General features: G+C 47.6%; 1 protein-coding gene across 10 annotated transcripts in view; it reads right to left on the bottom strand.

The window, feature by feature from the left end:
• CHRNB3 (cholinergic receptor nicotinic beta 3 subunit) overlaps window positions 1-16,200 on the bottom strand; it is a 29,155-nt gene extending 12,955 nt beyond the window's left edge. For 2 of the 10 annotated variants that reach the window (XM_073218797.1, XM_073218805.1), the window contains exons 1-4: window positions 12,736-12,878; window positions 9,699-9,850; window positions 8,492-8,536; window positions 583-669 (exon numbers count right to left, since the gene is read on the bottom strand). In XM_073218797.1, coding sequence (XP_073074898.1) covers window positions 583-669; window positions 8,492-8,536; window positions 9,699-9,850; window positions 12,736-12,817 — 366 coding nt within the window. In that variant the 5' untranslated portion in view covers window positions 12,818-12,878. The other 8 variants (XM_073218798.1, XM_073218801.1, XM_073218802.1 and 5 more) reach the window with 8 other exon arrangements.
• Window positions 16,201-24,306: the final 8,106 nt, after the last annotated feature.

Genomic DNA, 24,306 nt, shown 5'->3' with positions numbered 1-24,306 from the left:
GGGTTAATTATAGAGAGGAAAACAACCCATATATTTCCCTATTTACAGTGTGAAATGCTTTTTACTTTGCTTTGGGAAATGTTTATGTGTATACGGTTATTTAAATAAAACTGTGGCATTCTTTAAAAATCTACTGTTTTGGTTACTAATAATGGCCATGCTGATAGTAAAGTAATAAAAGTTAACTTTATTGAGGGCTGATGATGTGCCAGGCATTGACCTGTTTTATAATTCTAATTTTTTCCATGACCTACAAGTTACTTATTATTATGCCATATTAGATGAGGCAATGTGGCTCTGAGAGTTCAAGTACCTTATCTAGAATCACAGCCAGTCAGCAAAGGAAACAGGATTTGAGGCTGCTGCATGTGACTGAGTAGCTGTGCAGTAACAACTCCAGGAGAGGCCATTCCCATCGACTATGTATGAATGGCGCCCCCTGCAGGTGTGCAGCCCAGTGGTGGTAATGGTGTGCAAGCCAATGTGGGTGGAAAGCCGTGTCCTGCCCTCTTTGCCCTCTCCCCATGCTGCCTTACGGTGGAAAGACTTACGGTCTGACATTCTTCAAAACTTTGTTCTTACCATGTTTTCAGTGCCTCTGGTCTCATGGGTATTTCTAAAGCCTATAGACCTTGTGCTCACTCTAGAACAGCCTATTCCATCTCCTCTCTAAAAAAAAAAATAGCAACAGCAGTAAACACAGAAAATCTGGCCTTCCTCAGAAAATATAAAAAGCTACAGAATTAAACAAATAAACAAGTTACGCTGTATCCAAGTTCAGTGATAAACACTGGGAGAGAATTACGGGATAAAGATGAACTATGTAACAGGAGCCTACAGCTGACTTCCACTTAGGCAAGGCTTTGGGAAGGAGGTGGCATGTCAAGAGGTCCTTCTACGAAAAGGAAAAAATCGGTTTCGGAAATGAGGCGGGCATCTGCTCTCTGCTGCCCCACCTTCTCCTGCCCTTCTCCTGTGAGGGTGCCCCATTTCCTCTTTGGTCACCACCTCACGCCTCTGTCACCCACAGCTGTGGGTGGTCTGACTTCCTTCTGCTGCAGAAGTGGGAGTGCACCTCACACCTGCCCCCTCCACCCCCCACCCCCCTATCTGCAGGGACGACAGGGAACTAAATAGGACTGTTGAAGTACCAGCGACTTTCCAGGACCAGTGGAGGGGCCAGCCATTCTCTTTCCTGCTGAATTTGAACACAGAAGGCACTTCAAGGCTGGAGGTGATGTGGCCCCCCTGCCACCACTAGAGGAGGGCCGGGCTCGCAGTGGGGATGCTCTGGGGAACCCCAGGCCCTGGGGAAATTGCATGAGCTCCTGGGTCGAGCTGCGTGTAAAGTCAGCCTCATCCCTGGACCTTTCAGATTGTGAAAGCCAGTAAGTTCTATTTTTACTTCTGCCAATTTGGGCTGGGTTTTCCGTCACTGGGAACTAAGAAGGTTCTCAGCCGATTCTGGGAAAGCGGACAGATTGGTTGGCGCCTCGCTCCTAACGCTCCACCTTGAAAAAGCAAGGTTAGTGAGCAGCGCCACCGTGTCGACCGCTCGGGCCCCCCTTTGGAACACACAGATTGCTGGAAATGAAATCGCCTGCGCCGCGGATCGTTTTCCCTCTGCTCCAGGCCCACGCCCGCCGTTACCTCCGCCCCACCCCGGTTCTACTCCGCAAAGGAGTCAGGTGGACAGTCAGAATTCCGGGGCCTGTCTGGTGGCAGATCCCAGCACATGAATCTCGGATGTACTAAGTGTCCTAAGGGAACAGGGACACAACCCAGGGCGAGGCAGTGGCTTGGGCTCACACCCTGGGGGGACCTCATGCACTCCCCAAAGATGCCCAGCTCACGCTTGCACTGAGCACACAGCCGCGTACTACCCGTTGGGGCTGTCCCAGGCAGTAGGCAGGTTAGAGTCCTCACGGACACCAGCACACCCTGTGGCTGTTGCTATAAAGAGGGTGTGTCGAGGCACAGAGCGAGGGGACAGCGACCAGGTTGGTTTGGAGGGGAAGGCCTTTAGCGTACAGGTGCGGGGAAAAGCGGAAGGGGAGGGAAGGGGAAAGAAGGAGAAGGAGGGGAGGGGAGGGGGAGGGGGGAGGGGGAGGGGGGCAGGGGGCGGGGCGGGGAGCAGGGGAAGGCTTGCGGCGCTGGACCAGCACTGGGAGCGCGCCCAGCAGAAATGAGTGAATGGGTTGATGGGGGTGCGTTTGGGTCCTGGAGGAGGATGCAGAGACCTGCGGCGGGTTCGGGTTCCTTCCTGACCGGTGAAGCAGCAGCTAGGCAGGACTTGCGGTCTGTGCCGCTTACTCAGTGCGCCTGGAAGGCAAAGAACCCTGAAGAGCGTCCGCGGCAGCTCGGCGCCTGGGGGTCATTCCCAGGCGCTGTCCTTCCCGGGTGGGGAGGCATGACTCACCCCCTCGACGTGCTCCTGTGACCGGGCTTGGGCCCTCAGATGTTCTGGCTGACCTGCGCAGCCAGAGGGGCTCCCTCCTGTCTCCCCGAGGCTGGTGGAGCCCCAGCCCCGAATGACTGCCCGGGTAGAGCCCGCAGTGCCAGGGGTAGGGTGCAGAGCCCAAATCCTCCAGCTTGCTCCTTAAGGAGCTGTGAGACTCTCTGGTCACTTCGCTGTTTTCTCTGAAACCCTGGGGCATCTGGAGATTAACCTCGCATTTCTCCCTTCTTAAAATAATATCCTGTGCTCACAGGGCACGTTCCCGCCAAGATTCTCAAAGCCCTTTATAAACATCAGCTCCGCTTCGCAGCAGTCCCCGGGTTGAGGGCTTTGTTATTGCAGGAAACCGGAGAACGCGGGATGTGCCAGGGCCAAATGTCAAGAGTTAATCTGTGGCAAGAAAAAATGGGAAAACATGCCAAGCCTAGGTTTTTTAATTCTGAAAAGTGCCATTTCAAATCCATATCACAAATACTCCCTTAAAACAGATTACCTGAAATATCACTCATGAATGTCTAGCTATTATCCAGAACTAAATATCATAAGATTTTTTTTTTACTGCAAAAAGTTCTTCGAATTATTCTTAGTTTAATACTAAGACCAAAAGGTAGTAAGAAACAAATATTCCTTGCCTGTGCCTGGATTTGCAGCCTGTGGGACATCCCTGGGCATTGTCACTTTAATCTTAAAACAGCAATATGGTCTGTTATATGTCTCATATTCCTATTATATCCCTGCATTATCAAGGCCAACAAATAGGATTTGTCATTAAGAATGTCACAAAGGCGGCACCAGGAAATGACACTTACTGAGTCCCCATTGCATGCCAGATAATGTACAAGTCCCATTCACACACGTGATCTCATTTAACGTAATGGCACTTTGAGGTAGGGAATCGCCTCTTCTTTATAGAGTAAGATATTGAGGGTCAGAGAGGCCAAATGACTTGTCCAAGCTTATGTGGCAGGACGTTGGATTCCAAACTCACTCTGCTTGATTCTTGTTCAGGGTCCCCTTGAAGGAGACCAAACTGCCTCTTTGCTAAGGTCAGTGGGACTCTAGAGGAGACAGGAAAATAAAATGTGAAGGTCTGAGATCACTTCATGGACTTGTAAGTGCCATTGCAGATTGGAGAAGATAATTAGACTTTGGGGAGGTTGCCTGGACCTTCCCGGTGAGGCTGTCCCTTCCACAGCAGGCTTATTTCTTACTTCTCCCCAAAGACCAGCTCTAGGGATCTGTCCAATGAGAGCTTCATTCTGTTTGCTGACCTTTTCGTTGATCTAAAACAGGAGTCGGCAGTTGGAGAACCAACACTAATTTGAGATGTGGGCCTTGGAAGATATTTAGGCAGATTTATTTTCCTCAGTATTGTCACAGGGATAGGAGAACAACATGCTCTCAGCTGCTGTGAAGCCAGGTCTCTCAGAATCTCACTGTCTTATTGGCGTTTACACCCAACAGTGTAGGGAGTACACCACCCAGGGTCTTACACAGTGCCAGTGCATAGTAAGTGCTCAGTAAATGCTTGTTGAGTGACTAAATTTGATATCTGTCATTATAATGATGATTCACACGATAAAGTTCAGGCAAAAGTTCCAACCTTTGTGCTGTAAAGGAAGGGTGGTTTCATTTTCCATTGCCTTTAAGGTGCTTACAAGTCAGTTTTCCTAACCTTGAGTATGACAGCAGAATCTGAGCAGCTAGGGCTTTAAGTAATTCTCATGTAGTTCTTGGGAGTCAGGGTTAATAAGCTATTTGTGATTTATAGGGTTTTGTTTACCTTCTGGAAGCATGAAGGAGGAAGACAGGTGAGTTTGCAAAATAAAATTAATAAAATAAAAGTAGCTCTACATAGAGGACTTTCTCAGGATGTCATTAATTTGTGCTTGGTGAAGGCCTTTGGTTGAGAGGCTAGAAGGGGAATAAATATACCAGAGGAGGAGGATGGGAAGGAGGATAAGACTGAAGAATTCCGTTAAAAAGCCCCAGCACCTCACTTGTGTACACTGCCATGGAATTTGCTTTTCTTCCAAGGGAGAATTTTGTTCTCTCTGTGGATATGAATTAGGGAGTCTTTTTCAGTGTCTGGGAGGAAATGAGAAAGAGGAGGGTTTGGTCAATTTTGTCTTTATCTTGTCTAGGTACCAGGGGTGACTGGAAAGAGTTTCCATTAGGCTTGCTCTGGTGGGAGAGCTTCAGGAAGTCATATAATTGGGAATGCTGTGCACATGATTTTAGGTTTGCAGAACTCCTATTGATCCTGTAAGACCCAACTTAAATACCTCCTCCACTTGGAAGCGTTCTCTGATTTTCTCACTGTCCCATTGTCATTGTGTAATAACACAGCATCACATGTATGCTTTCCTTATGGTATTTATCACAGCACAGTAATTATTTTTTGACAGCTGGCACTGTGTCCTCTCTGTGAAAGCAGGGCTGTGCTTTACTTTCTGTACATCTAGGTCCGGCAGAGCACCTGGCACTGAATAGGCTCTCAATAAACCCTGCAGCATGGAAGGAAGCAAATCCTCACCTCCTTTGCTCCTAAGTGTCTTTCCAGACCAACTCCATCCGATGTCCCATAGGGAGAGGCATCACAACCTTAGACGACAGGGACTGGACGGAGACTAGCAGGGACAGCACTGAGAGAACTGGAAGCATCTTCCCTGAGCTCCCTTGTCTGAGGCAAGGGGATGACTGTGTCACAGAAGCCAGACTCCCCTAAACATTGTGCAGCCTTGGACAAGTCATTGCCATTTCCAGTCCTCAGTTTTCCCATCTGTAACATGGGAAATCATAGACCATACCTCATAAGGTGGCTGGGAGCATTAAATGAGCTTCTTCCCATGACACGCTCAGCCCTGCCCCTGAGAACTTAGGAAGTGCTCAATAAATCTTAGGTATTATTTAGCTCCTCTGAAACAGATCTGTGTAAAACACAAAGGGCAGCTTTTTTAAAACATCAATTTTGTCTTGCCTTTATCATCCCTTTTGTTTAACCTTTCATCTTTCTTTTACCCTTTCAGATTAAAAAAGCTAAGAAAATATAGTATAAAAATAATATGGCAGAACTCAAATGCCTCCTGTTCCATTAAGCCTTCCCTGCCTGCCACTCATGCCTAGGATTCATCTCTCTTTCTGCTCCCACACTGTTTGTGCCATAACATAGCATTTATTGTCTACTATCTATTGCGACGTTCCCACGCCAAATCCAATCTGTGTGAGTGGCATAGCTTTGATGATGTTCTCTGTGGTTCTGTCAGCTGTGCAGCTGTTTCTCCTCCTTCCAGGATTTAGAAACAGACCTTGATGTCTAGTGCAGAGTCTGGGTATGGCAGAGAAGGCCCAGCTGGGGAACCAGATTCCGGCCAGATGAGTCACTTGACTCTTCTGTCTCTATGCACAGGGGTAAAGTGATGATTGCCTTGCTGATTTAGAGTGGCTGAGAAGTGTAAATGGGATACTTTAATGACAACCTTTTGCAAATCAGATGCAATGGAAAGCTATTATTCTCATTCCTTCTACGGAATGGAAACCTAAGTTAGCAGGTGGGCTTTTCCAAGTGTCAGCTTGCTCCACCGCTCTACTTTGGGTGTTGGGTGTTTTAGATTTTCATTCTGTCTTGAGATGGAGGTGTCCACCAGGCCTCTGGGGTTCTGGTGGCCTGACTTTGCTGGAAGTCATTTCCAAAGTTACAGTTAAGGCCTGAGGAATCTTGGCTTCTTGTTCTCTTGGGCTGAAATGACTTCTTGCTTTCAAAATCTCAAGCAAAGCGAAAAATACCCACTCTCCTAAAAGTAAGGGCCAAGAGTCCCTGGACCACTGTTTTATGTGAGAGATTAATAAAAGCTTAATTGCAAAGGGCAGTTGGAGAAGGAGGCGTATGGGAAACCCCAAACGTTTTGTTTGTTTAATTTTGTTAACTTCCTAGACCTATTCACACTTTAAGAGATTTTTCTTCTCTCAGCACAATGTTGTTCATGTGAAACCTTCCTAAGATTGTTTATCAATGATACCTTAATTTTTAAAAAAAGATTTTTTCTTCTCTCCCTTGCAAGCTCAAATATAGGACTTCTTATTGAATTTGTTAACTCAGAATACTTCTGAATTCCACAGCCTCTAAATTGCATAGGTGGGATAAGTCACTGAGGAATGATATGGATGTACAGAAAAAGATGTTTATTTAAATTGTATTTTTATATCTACATTCCAGGCTTATTATTTTCTGCTGGACATTTTTATTTGCAAGTAAAATAATATGCAGATCCATTTCACAACTTGCTAACTACCTACCAATTAAAGAATTACAAGAATAGAAAATAGTTTATGATATTATCTTTCTGATGGTAATTCTCTTAACTCTGACAAGGTTTTTGAATGGAAGAAATTCAATGACAGTAGATGGAACCCAGGGAATCTCCTTACAATCTCTCTTTTTTTTTTTTTTGTTGAGAGAGCATCTCTCATATTTATTGATCAAATGGTTGTTAACAACAATAAAATTCTGTATAGGGGACTCAGTGTTCAATGCACAATCATTAATCCACCCCCAGCCTAATTCTAGTCAGTCTCCAATCTTCTGAAGCATTAACGCACAAATTCTTACATGGTGACCAAATTCTTGCATAGTGAATAAGTTCTTACATGGTGAACAGTACAAGGGCAATCACCACAAAAACTTTTGGTTTTGATCACTCATTATGAACTATAAACAATCAGGTCAAATATGAATATTCGTTTGATTTTTATACTTGATTTATATGTGAATCCCACATTTCTCCCTTATTATTATTATCATTATTATTATTTATTATTTTTTAATAAGATGCTGAAGTGGTAGGTAGATGCAAGATAAAGGTAGAAAACATAGTTTAGTGTTGTAAGAGGGCAAATGTAGATGATCAGGTGTGTGCCTGTAGACTATGTATTAATCCAAGCTAGACAAGGGCAATAAAACATCCACGGATGCAGAAGATTTCTCTCAAAACAGGCGGGAGGTGGTGGTGAGGTTCTAAGCCTCACCTCTGTTGATCCCCAATTTCTCACCTGATGGCCCCCCTGCGACTGTGCCTGTCTTGGGTTGTTCCTCCCTTCCTTACAATCTGTTTTATCCATTGTTCCTTATAAACTTCAGCAGAAAGAACTGAACAATGTCTATTAAACTGGAACAGGTAACTAATTTATTTCAACATAAACAAATGAATACTTAAGATTAAGTGAGATATTTAAGATATCCCCACTAGGAAGATTTTATCTGGACATTCCTTAAAAAACAAGTAATTGCTACCACAATAAAATGAAAAATAAGCAATTAAACCAAACTTCTCACCTCCTATCAAGAAAGTATCAATATTTTTTCCTTTACTTAAAAGGCAAAATTGGGTTTTGGAAGCTAATTATTTCCCGAAAGCTCTAGAATGAGCGCCATTGAACAGATGCTTCTGTTTTAGGCAACAGTCCATAGTCGAGCTAAAAACATGTGTCTGAGCAGATTGCTGAAGGAACGCCATTCAAGATGCATTTTCAGTTGTATCAGAAAAACGAGTGTTTGTTATTTGGTTTTGGGCTCCACTTTTTTGTGAAAACTGGAGGTGGGCTTTCATCCCTTACTTCCTCTATTTTCTAATTTTAGTAGCAACAGGAAACATTAGGGGTAGATTCGTCCCCTGGGATTCCAGGGGGATGAGGCAGTGCTTACCCTGGCTGATTTCTTGTCCAGTTGCCGTAATCAGGGAAGTCCGCCCTTTACCTCTAGAAGCCCAGGCACCGCCCCCGGCCTGGCGTCGGAGTCCCCCTGCCGCCTCCCAGAGGCATAACACTCGCGGAAGCCTCCCATCTTCCTGCATCTGCTCGCCACGCAGCGCAGAAGAAAATAAAAAACTCTAGACTCTTACCAGCTATTCCCAGGCATCTCCCTGAGGAACCCAACATGCTTTTAAAAATCCTTATTTTAAAGAAAGAAATTAGAAAGAAATAGAAAATAATTGAAATAATTATGTTGGCAGATACAGTGCTTGGATGGACATTCACCTGTTTGATCCACACGTTTGTTGTCATCAGCTGGTTCTTTTCATCCTAAGAAAATAAAAATTAAAAAGATGTCAGTTCAGAGTAAGGGAAATTGTGCTGTGGGGTTTTTTGTTTGTTTGGTCAGGAAGACCTCTCTGAGTCTTACCTTTGAGGAGGTCAAAGTGTAAAGGGTTCACAACTTAAGAACAGGTACATGGCATGGGATCCTAAAATATGATGCATATTTTGCTCAAAATGAAAAATAATAATTAAAGCAATAGTAGTTCACAGTGGCAATATTTATATAAAATCACATAACCTGGAAGGCATGTTAAGGGTGCAAAGCAGAATGAAATATTAGCTAAATTGTGGGTGGGTTTTGCATGATCTCCCAGGAGTCCTGGAGCATTTCAGTAGCTCAGGGGTGTGTGTGTGTGTGTGTGTGTGTGTGTGTGTGTGTGTGTGTGTGTGTGTGTGTGTGTGTGTGTGTGTGTGTGTGTGTGTGTGTGTGTGTGTGTGTGTGTGTGTGTGTGTGTGTGTGTGTGTGTGTGTGTGTGTGTGGTGGAGTAGGGGATTTGGGCAACATGGAGGATTATTCTTGGGCTGTGTGTGTGTGTGTGTGTGTGTGTGTGTGTGGTGGAGTAGGGGATTTGGGCAACACGGAGGATTATTCTTGGGCTGTGTGTGTGTGTGTGTGTGTGTGTGTGTGTGTGTGTGTGGTGGAATAGGGGATTTGGGCAACACGGAGAATTATTCTTGGGCTTTGGGGACCACCGCAGGATGATTTTGCAGACTTGAGGTTGTTAGAAGTTACTCGGAAAGCAATCATGGCAGAAGCTCAAGCCCAACAGGAAAATCAGCAAATAACATTAAGGTGTGAGTGGTGTTTGGAAAAGGTATTGGGTCCTGAAGACAATGGGGTCGCCCAGGCACATGGTGGGGTGCTGTCACCATCTTCCCTCTCCCTGCAAGTGCCCCTGCAGCCTGGCGCAGTCTAAGTGACATAGATCAGCCCAGATGACAGCAAATCATCCTTGGGCTCAGTCCCCGCTTCCCTCTGGCCCAGCCCTCACCCTGGGTGCCCGTCATTTCACTGGACTCTTGGGGCAGATTTTCTCTCACAGGGAGTTATTCTTAAGGTGGAGGTGGCAGACAAAATAAAATCTTAGACTCCCAAACAGGTTAAGGAATGCATGTTATTTTCAGCTTAGTGCCAAGGATTACTCACCACATCTACAAGCTGAGATATTTTCAATCCAAAATATACTTTTATGGTGTCATTGGAATTTAGTACAGGACGAACCCACTTCTGATAACCTTGGAATAAATGTCTGAGGAGGGCATCTTCATTTTCAGCTATTGAACTGAATCCTGCAGTGGCTGTAAGAACCAGGAGGGAATTTGAATTAGTGGCCAAGGCACAATGGCCGCATCAGCGTCCTGTGGTTTGGGCCTTATAGTTTGCAAAGAGCCTATCAGCAAAGGCAGCTTTGAGTGTGTAGGAGTTCTTTGCAACCCTCCTCCTTGTCCACCACACAGCTAAAAGCAGCCTCCGTACTTTACCCAGAGCTGTACTCTCTCGAGGGGTTTTCCCTCCATGAGGTCAACACCTCGACCCCCAAAAGATCATCTACAGCCACTTTTTTACCCTCCACCTCATATCTCACCTGAGATGCCACCACCTGTCTACAGACATGGTCTCTGCCACACGCTAGTCTTCCCCACTCCATCCTGTCTCTTGGATGGTCATTCCTGCCTGTGGCTCCCCCAGAGCCCTGTGACGGCAAGCACAGTGTTCATGCTGTGGGGTGAGGTTTATCCAGCACCTGGAACAGCGCCCAGCCCACCGTGGGCCCCTTGTTCCTCTGTTTCGTGCATGAACCAGCCAAGGGGACGGGACATTTTCCACGGCCTCAGCACACATCCATGGGACACGTGAGACGTGCCCTGTGCTGCCCCCTTGCCGCCCCCTTGCCATCTTCTTGAGGAAGACTCCCCCTAGGAAGCCCTTCCTGGCCAAAAGCCAGCTTCTAACACTCTACCCCTAAATGTGCAAAAGCCTGAGAAACACCCTAAGCTTCAATCCTCCATTTAAAGACACTGCTTAGGAAATGCAGCCTAGAGGGAAGTTTTGTTTCTCTTTGATGTGGTGCCGTCCAGTCTGAAACAAAGGAGTTCTTCGCCAGCTGTTTTAAATACAGCCCCTGTTCGTGTATTGAGCATCCTATTAGTATCCTGCACCCACTCGATCCACACTGCTTTACCATGGAAAACCTATATTCCCACCAAGAAACACCCATGAAGGGCAATGATCACATGAAAGACCCACCTCTAGGTTCACCCAATCAAAACCCAGAGATTCTTAGGAAGAAGAGCAAAATGGCCCAAATTCTGGAAGTGCACGAGATCTCTACCTTACTAAGGGCTTAGCACGCCGAAATGCACGTGCTAACGCTCCTCCGGGGAACAGCGGCAGGGATGAGGTGGGCTGCATGCTCTGGTTACCCCCATCCCTTTCTCTTCTGCTCTAGGAAGCATATGAGTGACAGAGAGAGGTGTAACCTTACATTTGCACTTATTTATTTAGAAAGCTAGCTGTCCTCAACTTGGTACTTCAGCCATTCTTAGCAGGCAGAGCTGCATCAAGGAGCATCAAGGAACAGTGGGCTGGGTGACTGCGGGGGCAGCGCCGTGAGGGCCCTAAAACCTTACTGGAGATGCAGGCGAGGGAGCAAAGGGGAATTTCCCAAAGCCTTCTGAGGGAAGAGGCGTTCGCTCGCTGAGGCTGAACTGTGAGAATGACTTAAGCAAGCCACACCGGCCTGAACGTCTTCAGAATCCACGGCAGTTCTGCCCGCTCCCTTCTCCGCCATGACCACCCGCTTCACATCGCGCCCCTTCTCTGTCGGATTTGCGCTGCTTCCGAACGGCTTCTATTCTCGCCCCTTTCACGGACCCTTTGCTGCCTGTCAACCGCACCATCTCGTAAAAGCCGAAGAAGATCATGTCCGTTGGCTTCCCATCAAACTCCGGAAAACCTGAGCTCTCTCCGGGGTCTCGCGGGCCCTCCGTGGCCCCGCCCTCTCCGCGCCCTGGCCCCTCCCCGCCAGGGCCTCCGGCCATCGGTCTCTCCGGAACTTGCAGCCAGCTCTTGCCCTGAAGAGCCCCACCCCCCATCCGTGCACTTTGTCCCACCTTGGCTCACAAGTCCCGTCATCTCCCTGAAGAGGTCATTCTATGTTACAGCACCTAAAACTCCCTTCCGCCCATCCCCTTCTGGCACTTTCTCTTGCATCAGAGCCCTTGATCATATTTTATGTCTCTTTTGTCTGTCTGCCCCTCTGGTCAATGCCGTGCCCTTCTCACTGCAGTGTTCCACTGCCAGGACAGCGCCCGGCGCATGGTGGCCGCTGAGCAAAGGTGCAGGTAGCCATGTGGCTTTTGTTTGCTGACGGTACGTGGAGCGTGTGGCCAGAACTGAATCGCTTGGGAGGAAAGAGAACAGGGAGGCTGCAGCTGCACCCGTCTCTGGCCTCCCCTGTGGGGGCAGGCCCCCACCCCAAAGAGGAGCACTATTTGAGGAGTCCTGTGGTAGGCCCTGCTACTTCCCTGCCCAACAGCCATTTGTCCCTTCTACCTTGATAACAGATACAAAATTTATCAGGGTTGCATGATGCCAGCTTATATGTACCCCCCTCGGGTCCCTTTACAGAGAGGGATGTCCATGTGACATACATGTGGCTGATTAAGACCCAGATGCCACTCGGTAAGGTTTAGAGGAAACATCATGGAGGAGGGTGAACCCAGTTTGCATGCACCTTTCTGCCCTTTAGCCTTTCTCCTTCCTGCCTGTAACTGGCAGACATCGAGACATTTGGCCACCTGAGGATTTCACGCCTGGTGAAAGCTTACAGACATAAGATGGCAGAATAGAGAGACAGATGGATCCGGGGTCCCTGATAGCATTACAGGACCACCACCCCAGCTCTGGACTGCCTGCCTCCAGATTTCTTGGTATGTGAGAAAAACCATCCCCCTATTGACCACTCGGGTCCCTGCTACTGGCTTCAGAGTGCATTGCTGACTGCTCAGAGCCCGGGAACCGCCCCACCCATGGTCCTGGGTCCCAGTCAGCCCAGTGAGAACAAACTGCTTAAATACCATCTCAACACACAAATACACACACTGGCTTCTTAGCGTGGACAATTACAGTTCTGGACAAGGGAAAGGGATTCTAGAAGAGCAGAGATTGCTTTTGAACTTACTTTCCTGGCAGGAAAATTGTGCTGTCAGTTTGTAGGGAGGTGGAGTTACACATAGGGAGGGATCCTCTAAAAGTAGAACCATGACATTCCCCAGCACTTGCCACCACTCTCAAAGCCCTCCACGAGGACAGATGGGCCCCACTCCTCACCAGGGCCCGAAGCGGAGGGAGCGACTCTGCTCTTTCAGGGACCTGTGTGTTTTGACCCCTGCTGCTGATGTCATAGGGAGTGCTGCTGGCTGAATGGAGGAAGGAAGAGTGCACATCTGCACTGGCTGTTACGGGTGGAATGTTTGTCTCTTGAAATCCATATGCAGGAGCCCCAACCGCCAACGTGACTGTTGGACTTGAGGCCTATTATGAGGTAACAGGGCCAGACAAGGCCAGGAAGCAGCTGTTCACAAGCCAGGAAGAGTTTTCCCCAGAAACTGAGCTTGTCAGCACCTTGATCATGGACTTCTAGCCTCCAGATCTATGAGAAAATACATTTCTGTTAAGCCACCCAGTCTGTGGGGTTTTGTTACAGCAGCCCTAGCTGACTAGTGCAAATCTGTATTGACCAAAACAGAACTTTCCCTCCCGAAAGGAAGGAAGGGAGAGAGTGGGGGAGGGAGGGACCCCACACCACCGAGTGTCTGCCTTCTATTCTTGGACTGTGTTTCCTTTCCTTCCTCAGACTCTCAGACCCTCTGCTGTCTCCTTACCTCCATATTCAGCCAATCTGGACAAACTCACTCACACCAAAGTACAAATAACTGATTAGACTTAATAGATGAAACTTCCATGACTATTATAGTTTTATTGAAGGCAACACCATTGTTTGTCCTCAGCTAGGAGAGGAAGGAAATAGTGGAAGACTTTCAACCTCAGCAAGTCTGGTGGGAGAGGCGTATTTTTTGTTTTGACACCTTTGGTCTATTTTAGTTTTGCCTTACATTATCTCTACCTTGTCCAAAACTAGCATATCCCAAATGTGGCAGCCTCGTCTGGGCCAGCTCCCAGGGCGGGATCAGCATCTAATGGACCCTTGCTGGCAGGAGAGTTTATTGGAATAATGTTTTGTTCCCTCTTGCATCCCACATGCTGGAACCATTCTTAGGATACAGTTAGATCCTCAATAAATATTTATTGAATGAATAAGCACACATCGTCATCTGGTAAGAGTGACAGGAAGATGCATTTGCAATAACATGGATGGAGATAGAAGGTATTATGCTTAGTGAAATAAGCCAGGTAGAGAAAGGCAAGTACCAAATGATCTCACTTATTTGTGGAATAAAAACAAAGCAAAACAGAAGGAACAAAACAGCAGCAGACTCATACACACCAAGAAGGGATTAGTGGTTACCAAGGGGAAGGGCTTGGGAGATGGGGGGGAGGGAGAGGGGGAGGGAGATAAAGGGGCACAGTAATTGGCAATCACAATATAAGTTGGTCACAGGGACAGCAGTACAGCATGGAGAATATAGCCGATGATTTTGTAACATCTTTCTACATTGATAGTGACCGCACTAGAGGGGGTGAGGATTTAATAATGTGGGTAACTGTTGAGCCACTGTGCTGTGTATTTGAAACCAACATAAGATTATATATCGACAATACTTGAATTTTGAAAAAAAGATTGACAGGAATATGAATAAGATAGATTCCCCATTTCTGGGAGCAGATACAAACACACCAAGTGTGAATTAGCAGTACGAGAGATGGCACATGGCCACACACAATAATCTTTTTCACCAGAGCCAAAAATATGAAAGTGAAGGGTTGCCCCTTGTAATTTGAAAAAGTTGGTTGTACAGATCTAAAAATATATACACACTCTGATGGCTCTAGAAATATTCACAAATGTGAGAGTTACTACATAGATTTGTTAGAGATCTGTGACAAATGTGCACAGCTCAGCCCACATTCCCAAACTCGCAGCCTGCACAGTGGACACTGTACACCCCACCCCCTCCATTTCCAATTTTCTTATGTAACTATGTCTGGAGGAGGATGAGTGGGCGAATCAAGAGGGTTTATGCTAACCACCTCTGCTGACCAGTGAAATGATTTCCCTGGGGAGAGAATAGAAAGAATCAATTCTTTCACAGTAAGCAGAGTGCTCTAGTAAATTAAGGCAGGAAAATATGGGACATGTACATATTAATTGTACACTAAAACACACAGAAGGTGATTATAATTTAATGACTGACACGTTGCAATTCAGACTTTGCAGAGACCAAATCTAGTGATATTTGAAAGTGGATTTGGTGCTGTCTGTGCTTAGAAATTACTCTGTTTTTGAGTCCTCAATATGAGGATAGGCTATGTTTTGAAGAGATGATAATGTTCAGGTGAATGAGCCTAGATTTAAAGTCCTTTCAAATCTAGGGTTTATTTCAGAATTTGGACAAATCTATCTCAGTGCCTCTGGTTCTCCATCTGAAAATTGCAGTAATCAAATGTGTCAAAAATACTAGCAAGAAATAAATACAAATTGCCAATGGAACAACACCTGGCCATCTGTCTCCTGCTCTGGAGAGTTTCCGGTGCCGTGGGAAGAGCCCTCTATTCTTACATTGTATAAAAAAGTGAAATGATTCCAAAACAGAAAACTGGTAGGTGCAAATTACCACTTTTTCCTAAAATTTTCAGTTTTTTTTTCCTTCTTTCCATTTCTCTTCCCTGCCCCACTCTCCTTCTCTCTCTCTCTCTTTTCATCTTTCTTTATTCAAAATCCCTCTATTTTCAGGTGGACAACAGTTGCAGAGAAAATTCTCAAATGTTCAAAGACATTTGATATACATTTTTGTTTACTGGTGATATACACATATGCTAAATACTCCTACATACACAAATGTATTAAAGTATTTACATAAGCCTGCAAGATCTATTGGATAAAGTTAAGTATCTACACATAGATATGGTGATTACTGGTAGATATGATACAAAAATGTGGATAAATTTCTGTGTCAAATACTTTCACAATTCTCTGAGTAACATTCAGTGCACTTGGTAACATTTCTCCTGATTTTATATCTTTCTGCCAAGTTTGCAATGACGCAAAAAGAAGACAACAAGAAATGACAAAAGCATAAACATTATAGCATTCACAGATATGATTTAGCAATAATCAGATTTCATAGAATTACTCATTGGAGCCACATTTTATCCTAAAGACACCTATACATTATATTTTGTAATTCTAACATTATAAGCACCAGACTCTCTTGCTTAAATACTTCTACAATTATGGAGTTCATGTAGTGTAATGTGAGCTTACCTGAGGAGGTGACACTAACAGCAAGGAGCCCCCGGATGAGGTAAGCCAGTGGCATGATGTCAGCTTTAGGAAGATAATTTCTTCCTTTCTAACCACTGCATGTTTCCATCAGAAAGGGGGCTTTTGCAAAGAAAATGCACTAGTTCAAAGCCCGAAGCAGAACCCCAGGGGAAAACGGACACCTGGAGTCGGGGTAGAACCGTGGGCAACTATCTTGCATCAGTGTGATGTTACTTAAAGTACACTACATTGATTTCCAGTCAGCTGTCAGATCATGTGAGGCTAAAACTATCTCTGGGTCCTAACTCCTGACTTATTAATTTACTCTCTTGCAAAGAGATGCAGGGCAACAGAGAGAGGATGAAGCTAGGAACCTTCTGACTTCTGTGCTGTTTTTCTTAGAGTTGGAGATGTGTGTACAAGAGAAAAACTGCTTTCATAACATGCACCATGGAAGTCAGTGACAAGTTTCTCCTTCATATTTTTTCTGTATTGTCTCTTTATTTTGGACTTGCAGCTTAAGAATAATGAATATGAAGGTGAGTGTCAAAAGATACAAACTTGCAGTTTAAGATACAAACTTCCAGGGATATAATGGGCAGCGTGCATTGCACATTTGAGAGTTGCTAAGGCAGCAGATCTTAAAAGTTCTCATCACAAGAAAAAATGTTAAATATTTTGCAATAATCATGTCTGGTGATGGATGGTAACTAGATTTCTTGTGATCATTTCCCAATGTATACAAATACTGAGTCGTTATGCTGTTCACTGGAAGCAAATATGTCATATGCCAATTACATCTCAGTTTTTAAAAAGAATAATGAATATGTCCTTCAGCTCCCTTTTCTAACGGTTCTCATGTGTTTTAATGTCAGGGCATCCTCTGTGGTTCCCTTGAATCTGCTGGGTCCACAGGCATAAGTAAGGGCAGAGTTGGGTCTTGCTCTGTTTCCCCTAAGGGACTTGGAGGGCGACGGTGGCACCCTTTCTTTAATTTGCCTTCTTCACAGCTGATCAGATTCTCATCTAGTTCAGAGCTGTCCACACCTAGGTTGCCTCTAATAAACCCATATTTAATGGGCCAGTGTGAGGCAGGGCCTGGTAGAGGAGAGGGTCAGGTGACAGCAGTTATCTGGCAGGAGATGGAGGGCTGAGGAACTTGACTTGGGAGGTAAGGATTTAATCCAATTTTTAAACATCTTGTAATATCTCGTGAAGCCCCCACTGTGTGCCATTAGCCACTTTCAAACCGCCAGAGATGCTCATAAAGGTAACAACATATAATCAAACAGCCCAGACCTAGGAGGCAGGACTCTGTCCCTCCCCACGTCCCCTCCCTCAGGGGACCCCTCTCACCATATGGCTGTCTCCCTGCTGGACCACACACTCTAAGGAGCAGGCTGGGCTCTGTAATCCCTGCCTCCAGTGTCTGTCACACGAAACACTTAAAAATGCCATCTGAGAGAAAGGAGGAAGAAGACAATCAGGCACAATCAGCTTCCTTATCCATCTGAATTGTGTTTGGGGCCTGCTGTGAATTTACAACCATCTCAGGAATAAATTAGCCATGAATCCAGGGGTGCAGAAACTATCACCTTTATTTTCAATAAATCAAATAAAATGGAGCTTGCCATTCCATGCTGGCAGGAAATTCAGTCTCAGCCATTGCAGGAGCCCCATCCCCTTGCCTAGGAAGTGGGAAGGCTTTTGCAGCCTCAGAATACTGGGCAGGCCCCGTAGCCTCCAGCCCATCTTGATCACAGTGGATGGTCGGTGACCAGCCACGTGCCCCTTGGAACTGGCAGTTTTGCTATCCTCTGCCTGGTCATGTGCCCAGGACTCTGTCAGGTCTAGATGTCTGGGGGGCAGGACCCCCCTCCCTAAGCCTCCACTCAGCTACTGCCCCCTGATGACGGCCACTCCAGGAGCCACCGCTGCTGGAGGCCCAGCCAGCCCCAGGGAGGTTCTCCCCTATCTCCCCTTAGAGCTCCCTTTCTCCGTGAAGAGGCACTCACCGCGTCTCCATACGGCTCTAGTAGTTCCTGGGTGAGTTCAGATTTTCAGTGAAAACACACACACAAAAAACAAGAAGAGAGGTTGTCCTTTAAGCCCCTTCTGTCTTTGGGCCTTATAAACATAAGAAGCCTAGCTCCTTTCTTGGAAAATATGGGAAAAAGCCATACAGAGAACAAAAACACAAATCCTCACCCCAAAAAATCATCCTGTTCGGAGCCCGTGTGTTCTCGTTCCCTCACCTATTCTATGACCAACGGGCAACTCTCCAAGCAGCTGCCTGGAGTGTGGCATGTCTGCCAGAACAGAAATAACCAGAAGTGTGCATCCTAGGACCCTGAGCCAAACCTCTGCCCCGAGTGACGAGTGAGCACACTCGTTCTGACGGCCCTGGGAGGCGGGCGGGACAGCTTCCACGCAAGATGTGCTCAGGATGGTGAAGCAACAGCTGACGGGAGGGGAGGCAGATGCACTTCCAGCTGAGGAGTTTAAAAGTTATGGTCAGCATCCTTTAAATTGGGAAAGTGACTTGACATTATAAAGTAAATTAGTCATGAGGACGGAGGTGACGAGGAAGTAGAAAGTTCTCAAATCCCTCTCCCTCTTGGCAGGTGTGGCGGGAAGCCAAGGAAGCCAAGGAAACAGGGTTTCTATTGAGGCTTCAGAAGTGCAGAGGATTCACAAGGTGCTCGGGTGCTTAGGATTAAAACAATGAAACAGTGTATCCTCCCCCCACCCCACCCGGACTCAGTGGTAGGGAACAGCTTGTTAATCATAGTCATGGACCCATTTGTTTATAATATGGTATCTGGTAACATTTACAGAAGTGGATTAAAATATAACTAGCATCCTGAATACAACTATAATGACCTAATAGCTCCTACTGCAACAGTTTCTGGGTGCTGACTCCCCCCTTAGTCATGAGGATGACCTGCGTGGCCTCACCCCCACTTGTGTATAGGGAGAGACAGGACCCCCAGGACAGCACCTGTCCTAAGTCACGCCTGAGGCCAGCATGGAGGGAGCTGAGCAGGAGTGACAAGGCTCCAGGCTGTGACTTCCTGCTCGGTCATGGGCTCCTGCGGGCAATACACAGGTCGCATCCCCACAGACGGGGACTCAGAGGCTCACACTCCGTCCCTTTTGATGAGCCTCTGCCCACAGCAGCTGCCAGGGGAGCTCACGTGGGTGGTAGGTGTCCTTCACTCCGTGTTGTTTTTAGGTTTCTCCCACTTTCTTAATACGTAATGAATTTTTTACTGAAACTCCCAGGGAGATCTTAAGGAAGTTATTTTTACGAGGGGACGCCCTGCATCGCCAAAGAGGATGAGAACAAAAAACTCACTGCACAAGGACCGAAAGGAAGAGAAAACACGAAGGGGTCATAGGGGGACGTAAAATAAATGACATATTCCTGTCTTTCAAGTGGTAACAGATGATATAGTTATTCATTAAGATCTATGCTTCACATATAGAACAGCTTCACATCCACTCAAATTAATTTTAGAAGACTAAGAAGTTGATGAAAAATGGTGATATGTGTGTCCACATGCAGGCTTGGAGCTGGTCAGATCTTTATTTCAGTAAAATCAAACCCATTATGTTCTCGTGTAATTGAGTCATTCTTTCAAAAGGCATTTATTGTGCACCACGTGGTCATGTGTGCTAGACAGCAGGGACAAAATGGCACGTGCAGCCCCTGCCTGCTGGAAGCTAAGGACGGACTGAGGACCCAGGCCCTCCACAAGGCCAGGCTCCGCAGGTCACAGATGATAAGGCTGCAAGCACAACTGAGGCAGGAAGGGGGTGGGGCTGGTGGTGTGGGAGGGGCTCCCTGCTCCCAGAGGGCGACCAGGATGAGGGTCCTGAGACCCTCACTCATCATTGGCATGTGAACAGAGACCTGGAGGGAGGGAGGGAGGCCCCATGTGGCTGTCAGGGGACAGGTTCCGAGGTGGAGGAAGTGCAAATGCCCAGACCAGGTGGAAGCATCCCACACACTGCAGGGGCACAAAGGGGGCCTGTGAGGCTGCAGCAGGCCCTGCTGTGGGGTCAGAGCAGTGAGGTGACCGGGGTCAGGTCGTGCAGGGCTCATGGATGGGTGCATGACTGGCTTGAACTCTGACGAGAGGGAAGCTGTTGGGGTCTGAGCTGCACAGGGTCCTGGCTGGGTCCCCTGGCACTGTGTGGACAGCAGACTGGAGGCCTGGGCAGGAGCAGAGTGTGGCTCGGAGCAGCCAGTCATCCTTCCAGGGGTGGGGGGCAGATAAGGGGTGAGATGAGGACAGCTTCTGACCTGGGAACAGGGGCTTTCTGTGGAGGGGGTGAGGAGGTGGGGAGGGGGAGAGGCAGGAAGGAGGCACGCAGGGTGAACTCCTGTCGGGGGGAGCTGCTGTCCTGGGAGGGCACCCACGGACAGCAGGTTTGGGGGACCCGCCTTGGTTTGGGCAGGTGGGACGTCCAGGGGGAGATGCCATGGAGGAGCCCTTGCAGGAGGGAGTCTGTCTCTCCGCCAAGGCTTGGAAAGTGAGAGTGACTGTGGGCTCAGGACGGTGCACAGGAGATTTACAGTCAGGAGCCTGGAGGTCAGCAGGGGATGCGCTGCTGAGTTAGGAAAGTGGTCCAAGAATGACATCCTGGGTTGGTACCAATGCTGACAGGTGGTGGGTATAGAGGGAAAGTGGGGTCCGTGTCAAAGGGTGTGACCCACACATCCATGAGGGTGTGAGCTACTTAGGGAACTGGCTTTAAAGACTCGCCGAGTCTGACCCTGAAGAACGCGGTACATTTCCCTGTATTTGATTCCGTATTGATGCAAGAACAGTAAGAGGGTAAGAAGAAGGACCACTAGACGGTAGTGGGGAGAAGCACACCTTACTTGACCTCCCCCCGCCCCCCACCAGCCACGAACTGACCATCCAGGCGGCCACAGCTGGTTGTGTCCCAGGCGGAATTCTGGGCATCCCCAGCTCTGCGGTGCTTGGTGGATCCAGGGCGGCGGGGCAGAGCCTGTGGTGGTCAGGACATGGGGGGCTGCCGGGCTCCAGGAGCTCGGAACGGGGCTGATCCCAGGGAAGCTGCGTGAGGTGGTCGTGTCTCTGCTGCCTGGGGCCCAAGTCCAGGCCTCCCTGTGCACGGCCCCCAGTGGGAGCCGCTGGGGCGCCCACCTGTCGTTGGCCGGTGGTGGTGATGCCAGGGTTCTTGTTCACGAAACCGAAGAATGAGCTTCACAAACACTTAAGGTAGGAGAGCAAGGTACAGGCTTTTATTTAGAGATAAAGTCAGAGAATAGAGCCCCTGGCTCACAAGAGGAGGGGACAAGAGAGCCCGTAGTGGTGCGTTGTCTAGGGGGTTTTATAGGCAGTTGAGGATTTTTCGAGAACATGAAAAAAACTTAGGGGAGTGGACTTGCATCACCTGCCCTGTCCTCAAGGTGGGTCGGGTCATAGTCTGATTGCCAGGGCTGACAGCGGGGTCATGGGTTATGCTGATACCCTTGCAGAACAGTCAAACATTTCAGGCCAAGTTGCTCTTGGCCTTTTGACATTTAACTGATCTCACTGAAGATGTCTATATTCTTAGGTATCTTTCCCTAGAGAATAGGTGTGACCTTGACTTTGCATAATGCTTAGCACAGACTTTCAATAGGGACTTCTCTGCCCATTGTCATTGCTCTGACTGTAAATATTCCGCCCTGCTTTTCCAGGAGGACCTCACCCTACTCTGACTACACCCACTGTCTCTGACTCAGTGACAAGGGAACTGGGATTGACCAGACACACAGGCCACCGGGAGGCAGCCTCCTGCGCCCAGCAGTCAGGAAGCAGTGGGGAGGACAACCAAGGATGAATGCAGTCGACAAGCTGATTAACACAGGGGTGAGGGTGCTGATCCCGTGCAGTCAAAAACCCAGGTAACTTCTGATCCCCCCAGAATCAACTGCCTGCTGACTGGAAGCCTTACCGAGAACGTGCACAGTGTGCACATGTCATGTATCATATGCTGTATTCTTACAATGAAGTGCACTAGAAAGAAGACGTTTTTTCAGATTGTCACAAATATCCAAAACATATTCCAAAATATTTATTGAAATAAATCCACATATAAGTGGACACATGTAGTTCAAACCCAGGTTCAAAGGGCAGCTGTACATGGCACACTGCATCTTATAGGGAAATCAGGAGTTCTTAAGAATAAAGCAAAAAACCAGTAGATGGGTGTAATGACTTGACACTGTTTATTCATTTCATCTATTTCTTCTGCTCTTCTTTGCCTCTTTCTCACTCTGGCCAATAAAGGGCATTGGTTATGAGTGTATAGTAATCCATGTTGTATCAAGGGGTATCAGCTTATATGAAATTCCAGCATACTAGTTTTTTCTTTAAGGTATTTGTTTTCCAAATAAATGGGGAGATAAATGGACTTTTAGAAGACTCAACATATCAAACTGCTTTCACAAAGAGATCTCTGTATCAATTGTAAAAAATGAGGGATAGATCTTTAAAAATACTGATACGCTGTAGAAACCATTCCTCTATTAACAACGCAGCTTCTGGCATAATTCCAGCTCTGGAGTTTTTAATACGCCTGTTGCTTAAACTTTGGAATTAGGTGAGACACCGCCTTGTCTTCAGTTGCATATTTATGCAATCTGCTTTCACCAGAGTGCAGCGAACCAGCATGTTCCTCTGTTTCTTGGGCATTCTTTCCAAAACATCTTCTTCAGACTACATGCATTACCAGATTCAAAGCAGATGGAAATGTTAGATGTCCGTATCATGTCATAAAATGCCTCAGATCTCATAAACCCCTCATCTAATCGTGTTATGTCAAAACACTGCCATAGGCAAAGGATGCCACAGAGTTGCTGGCTTACCTTTGCAGAACTCCCTCCCGAACACTAGCCTGGGACAGCTGGTCTTGCTCCCTGCAGTGCCCAGTAGCTGGCTTCCCAGTGTGCACTGTCATGCTGGAGTCTGGTGGAACTCTGTCCTGACCACTGGGGCTCCGTGGGTTTTATCCTACTTATGGTCACTCCCTCCCACTTTGATAACAAGAAGGTTCTTCTGAGCTTTGATTAAACTCCAAAGGTCATTTGGTCTGTAAATGACTGCCTCCATCCGTCCAAATCCTGCTAGTGCCCCGCCGGCAACAGCTCGTGTCAGCTGAGCAGATCACAGGGGATGCCTGCCCAGTGTCACACCAGCACAGCCAGGCACTGCAAGGCCCCTGGAGGCAGCACTGCACCAGGGTCGGCGTGAAGCAAAGGTTTCCAAAACGAAAGGCGTGGCAAACTCAGGCAGAGGCTCCAAGGAGGTCTGACGAGGCAGCTGGGTCAGCTTGTTGGCGTTTCTCCTCTCGCTGACCCGAGGAGGCGGTGGTGCAAGTGGAAGGTGCCAACCTAAATCAGCCCCTCCCTCCCCCATGTTTGCATGTCAGACAGCACTGGGTCCTGAGGGAAGTTGTGGGTGGTGACTTTACACCTCACAGAACAGTGGATTATAATTGGAAGCAAGCTTTCTAAAATAAGTGCTTTAAGAGGCGGATCAGGACCTAGCTGCTCAACCCCATGCTTTGGCCCTAACGGACAGTTCCCAGGCAGCATGCAGCTTTCCCAGGCAGACGTTTTAAGGGGACCCCGAGGCTGTTAGATGCCGCACAGGAGCTTGGTCCCAGCGCCAGGGTCTGGCCGCCTCTCCTGGCCCTGCCTGACCTGCAGACTTGGCCTCCTTCCCCATTTATTCCTGGCCCTTCCCTGCCACTCTGCACACAGGAGGGGCGCCACCGAATCTTAACAGAGAGGACAGGCTCTTTGTGTGGTGCCTTGCACACACCAGGAAGTCCTGCTGGAGGCGTGCGGCCCCCAACAGCGACCTGAGGAAGGGGTTATAAAACCAAAGGTAGCGGAGTGTTTAATCTGAAAGCGTGGGCGATAGCACCCCGTGGTGAAGACAGGATGTCTTCTGGGTCACTGACCCATGGCACTGACACCTTACCAGCTAGGTGGGAGACTCTGAGGCCCGGCGTGTCCTTCCGCACTTCACTGGTTCTAATGTTTCTACAGAAAGGGTCTTATTTAGGAAAGCTCTAGAACTTTGTATGCGAAGTAAGTGAACCATTCGGCTCTTTTCAAAGCGCTAAGCACAAACGTCTGTGCCTCCCGTGCTGCGCTTCAGGAGCGGCCAGAGGGAAACCTGAGGCTGGCGCTGCCGAGGACTCGGGATGTGCGCGGTGTCCCTGCGGCCATTCGCGGGCTCTCAGTCTCCACACACCCCGCGAGGGGCCCGCCGTCCC

Source organism: Manis javanica, chromosome 12 (assembly GCF_040802235.1).
Source record: "Manis javanica isolate MJ-LG chromosome 12, MJ_LKY, whole genome shotgun sequence".
NCBI lineage: Eukaryota > Metazoa > Chordata > Mammalia > Pholidota > Manidae > Manis > Manis javanica.
The sequence above is the reverse complement of the archived record's forward strand: the minus strand, read 5'-3'. Positions and strand labels throughout refer to the sequence as shown.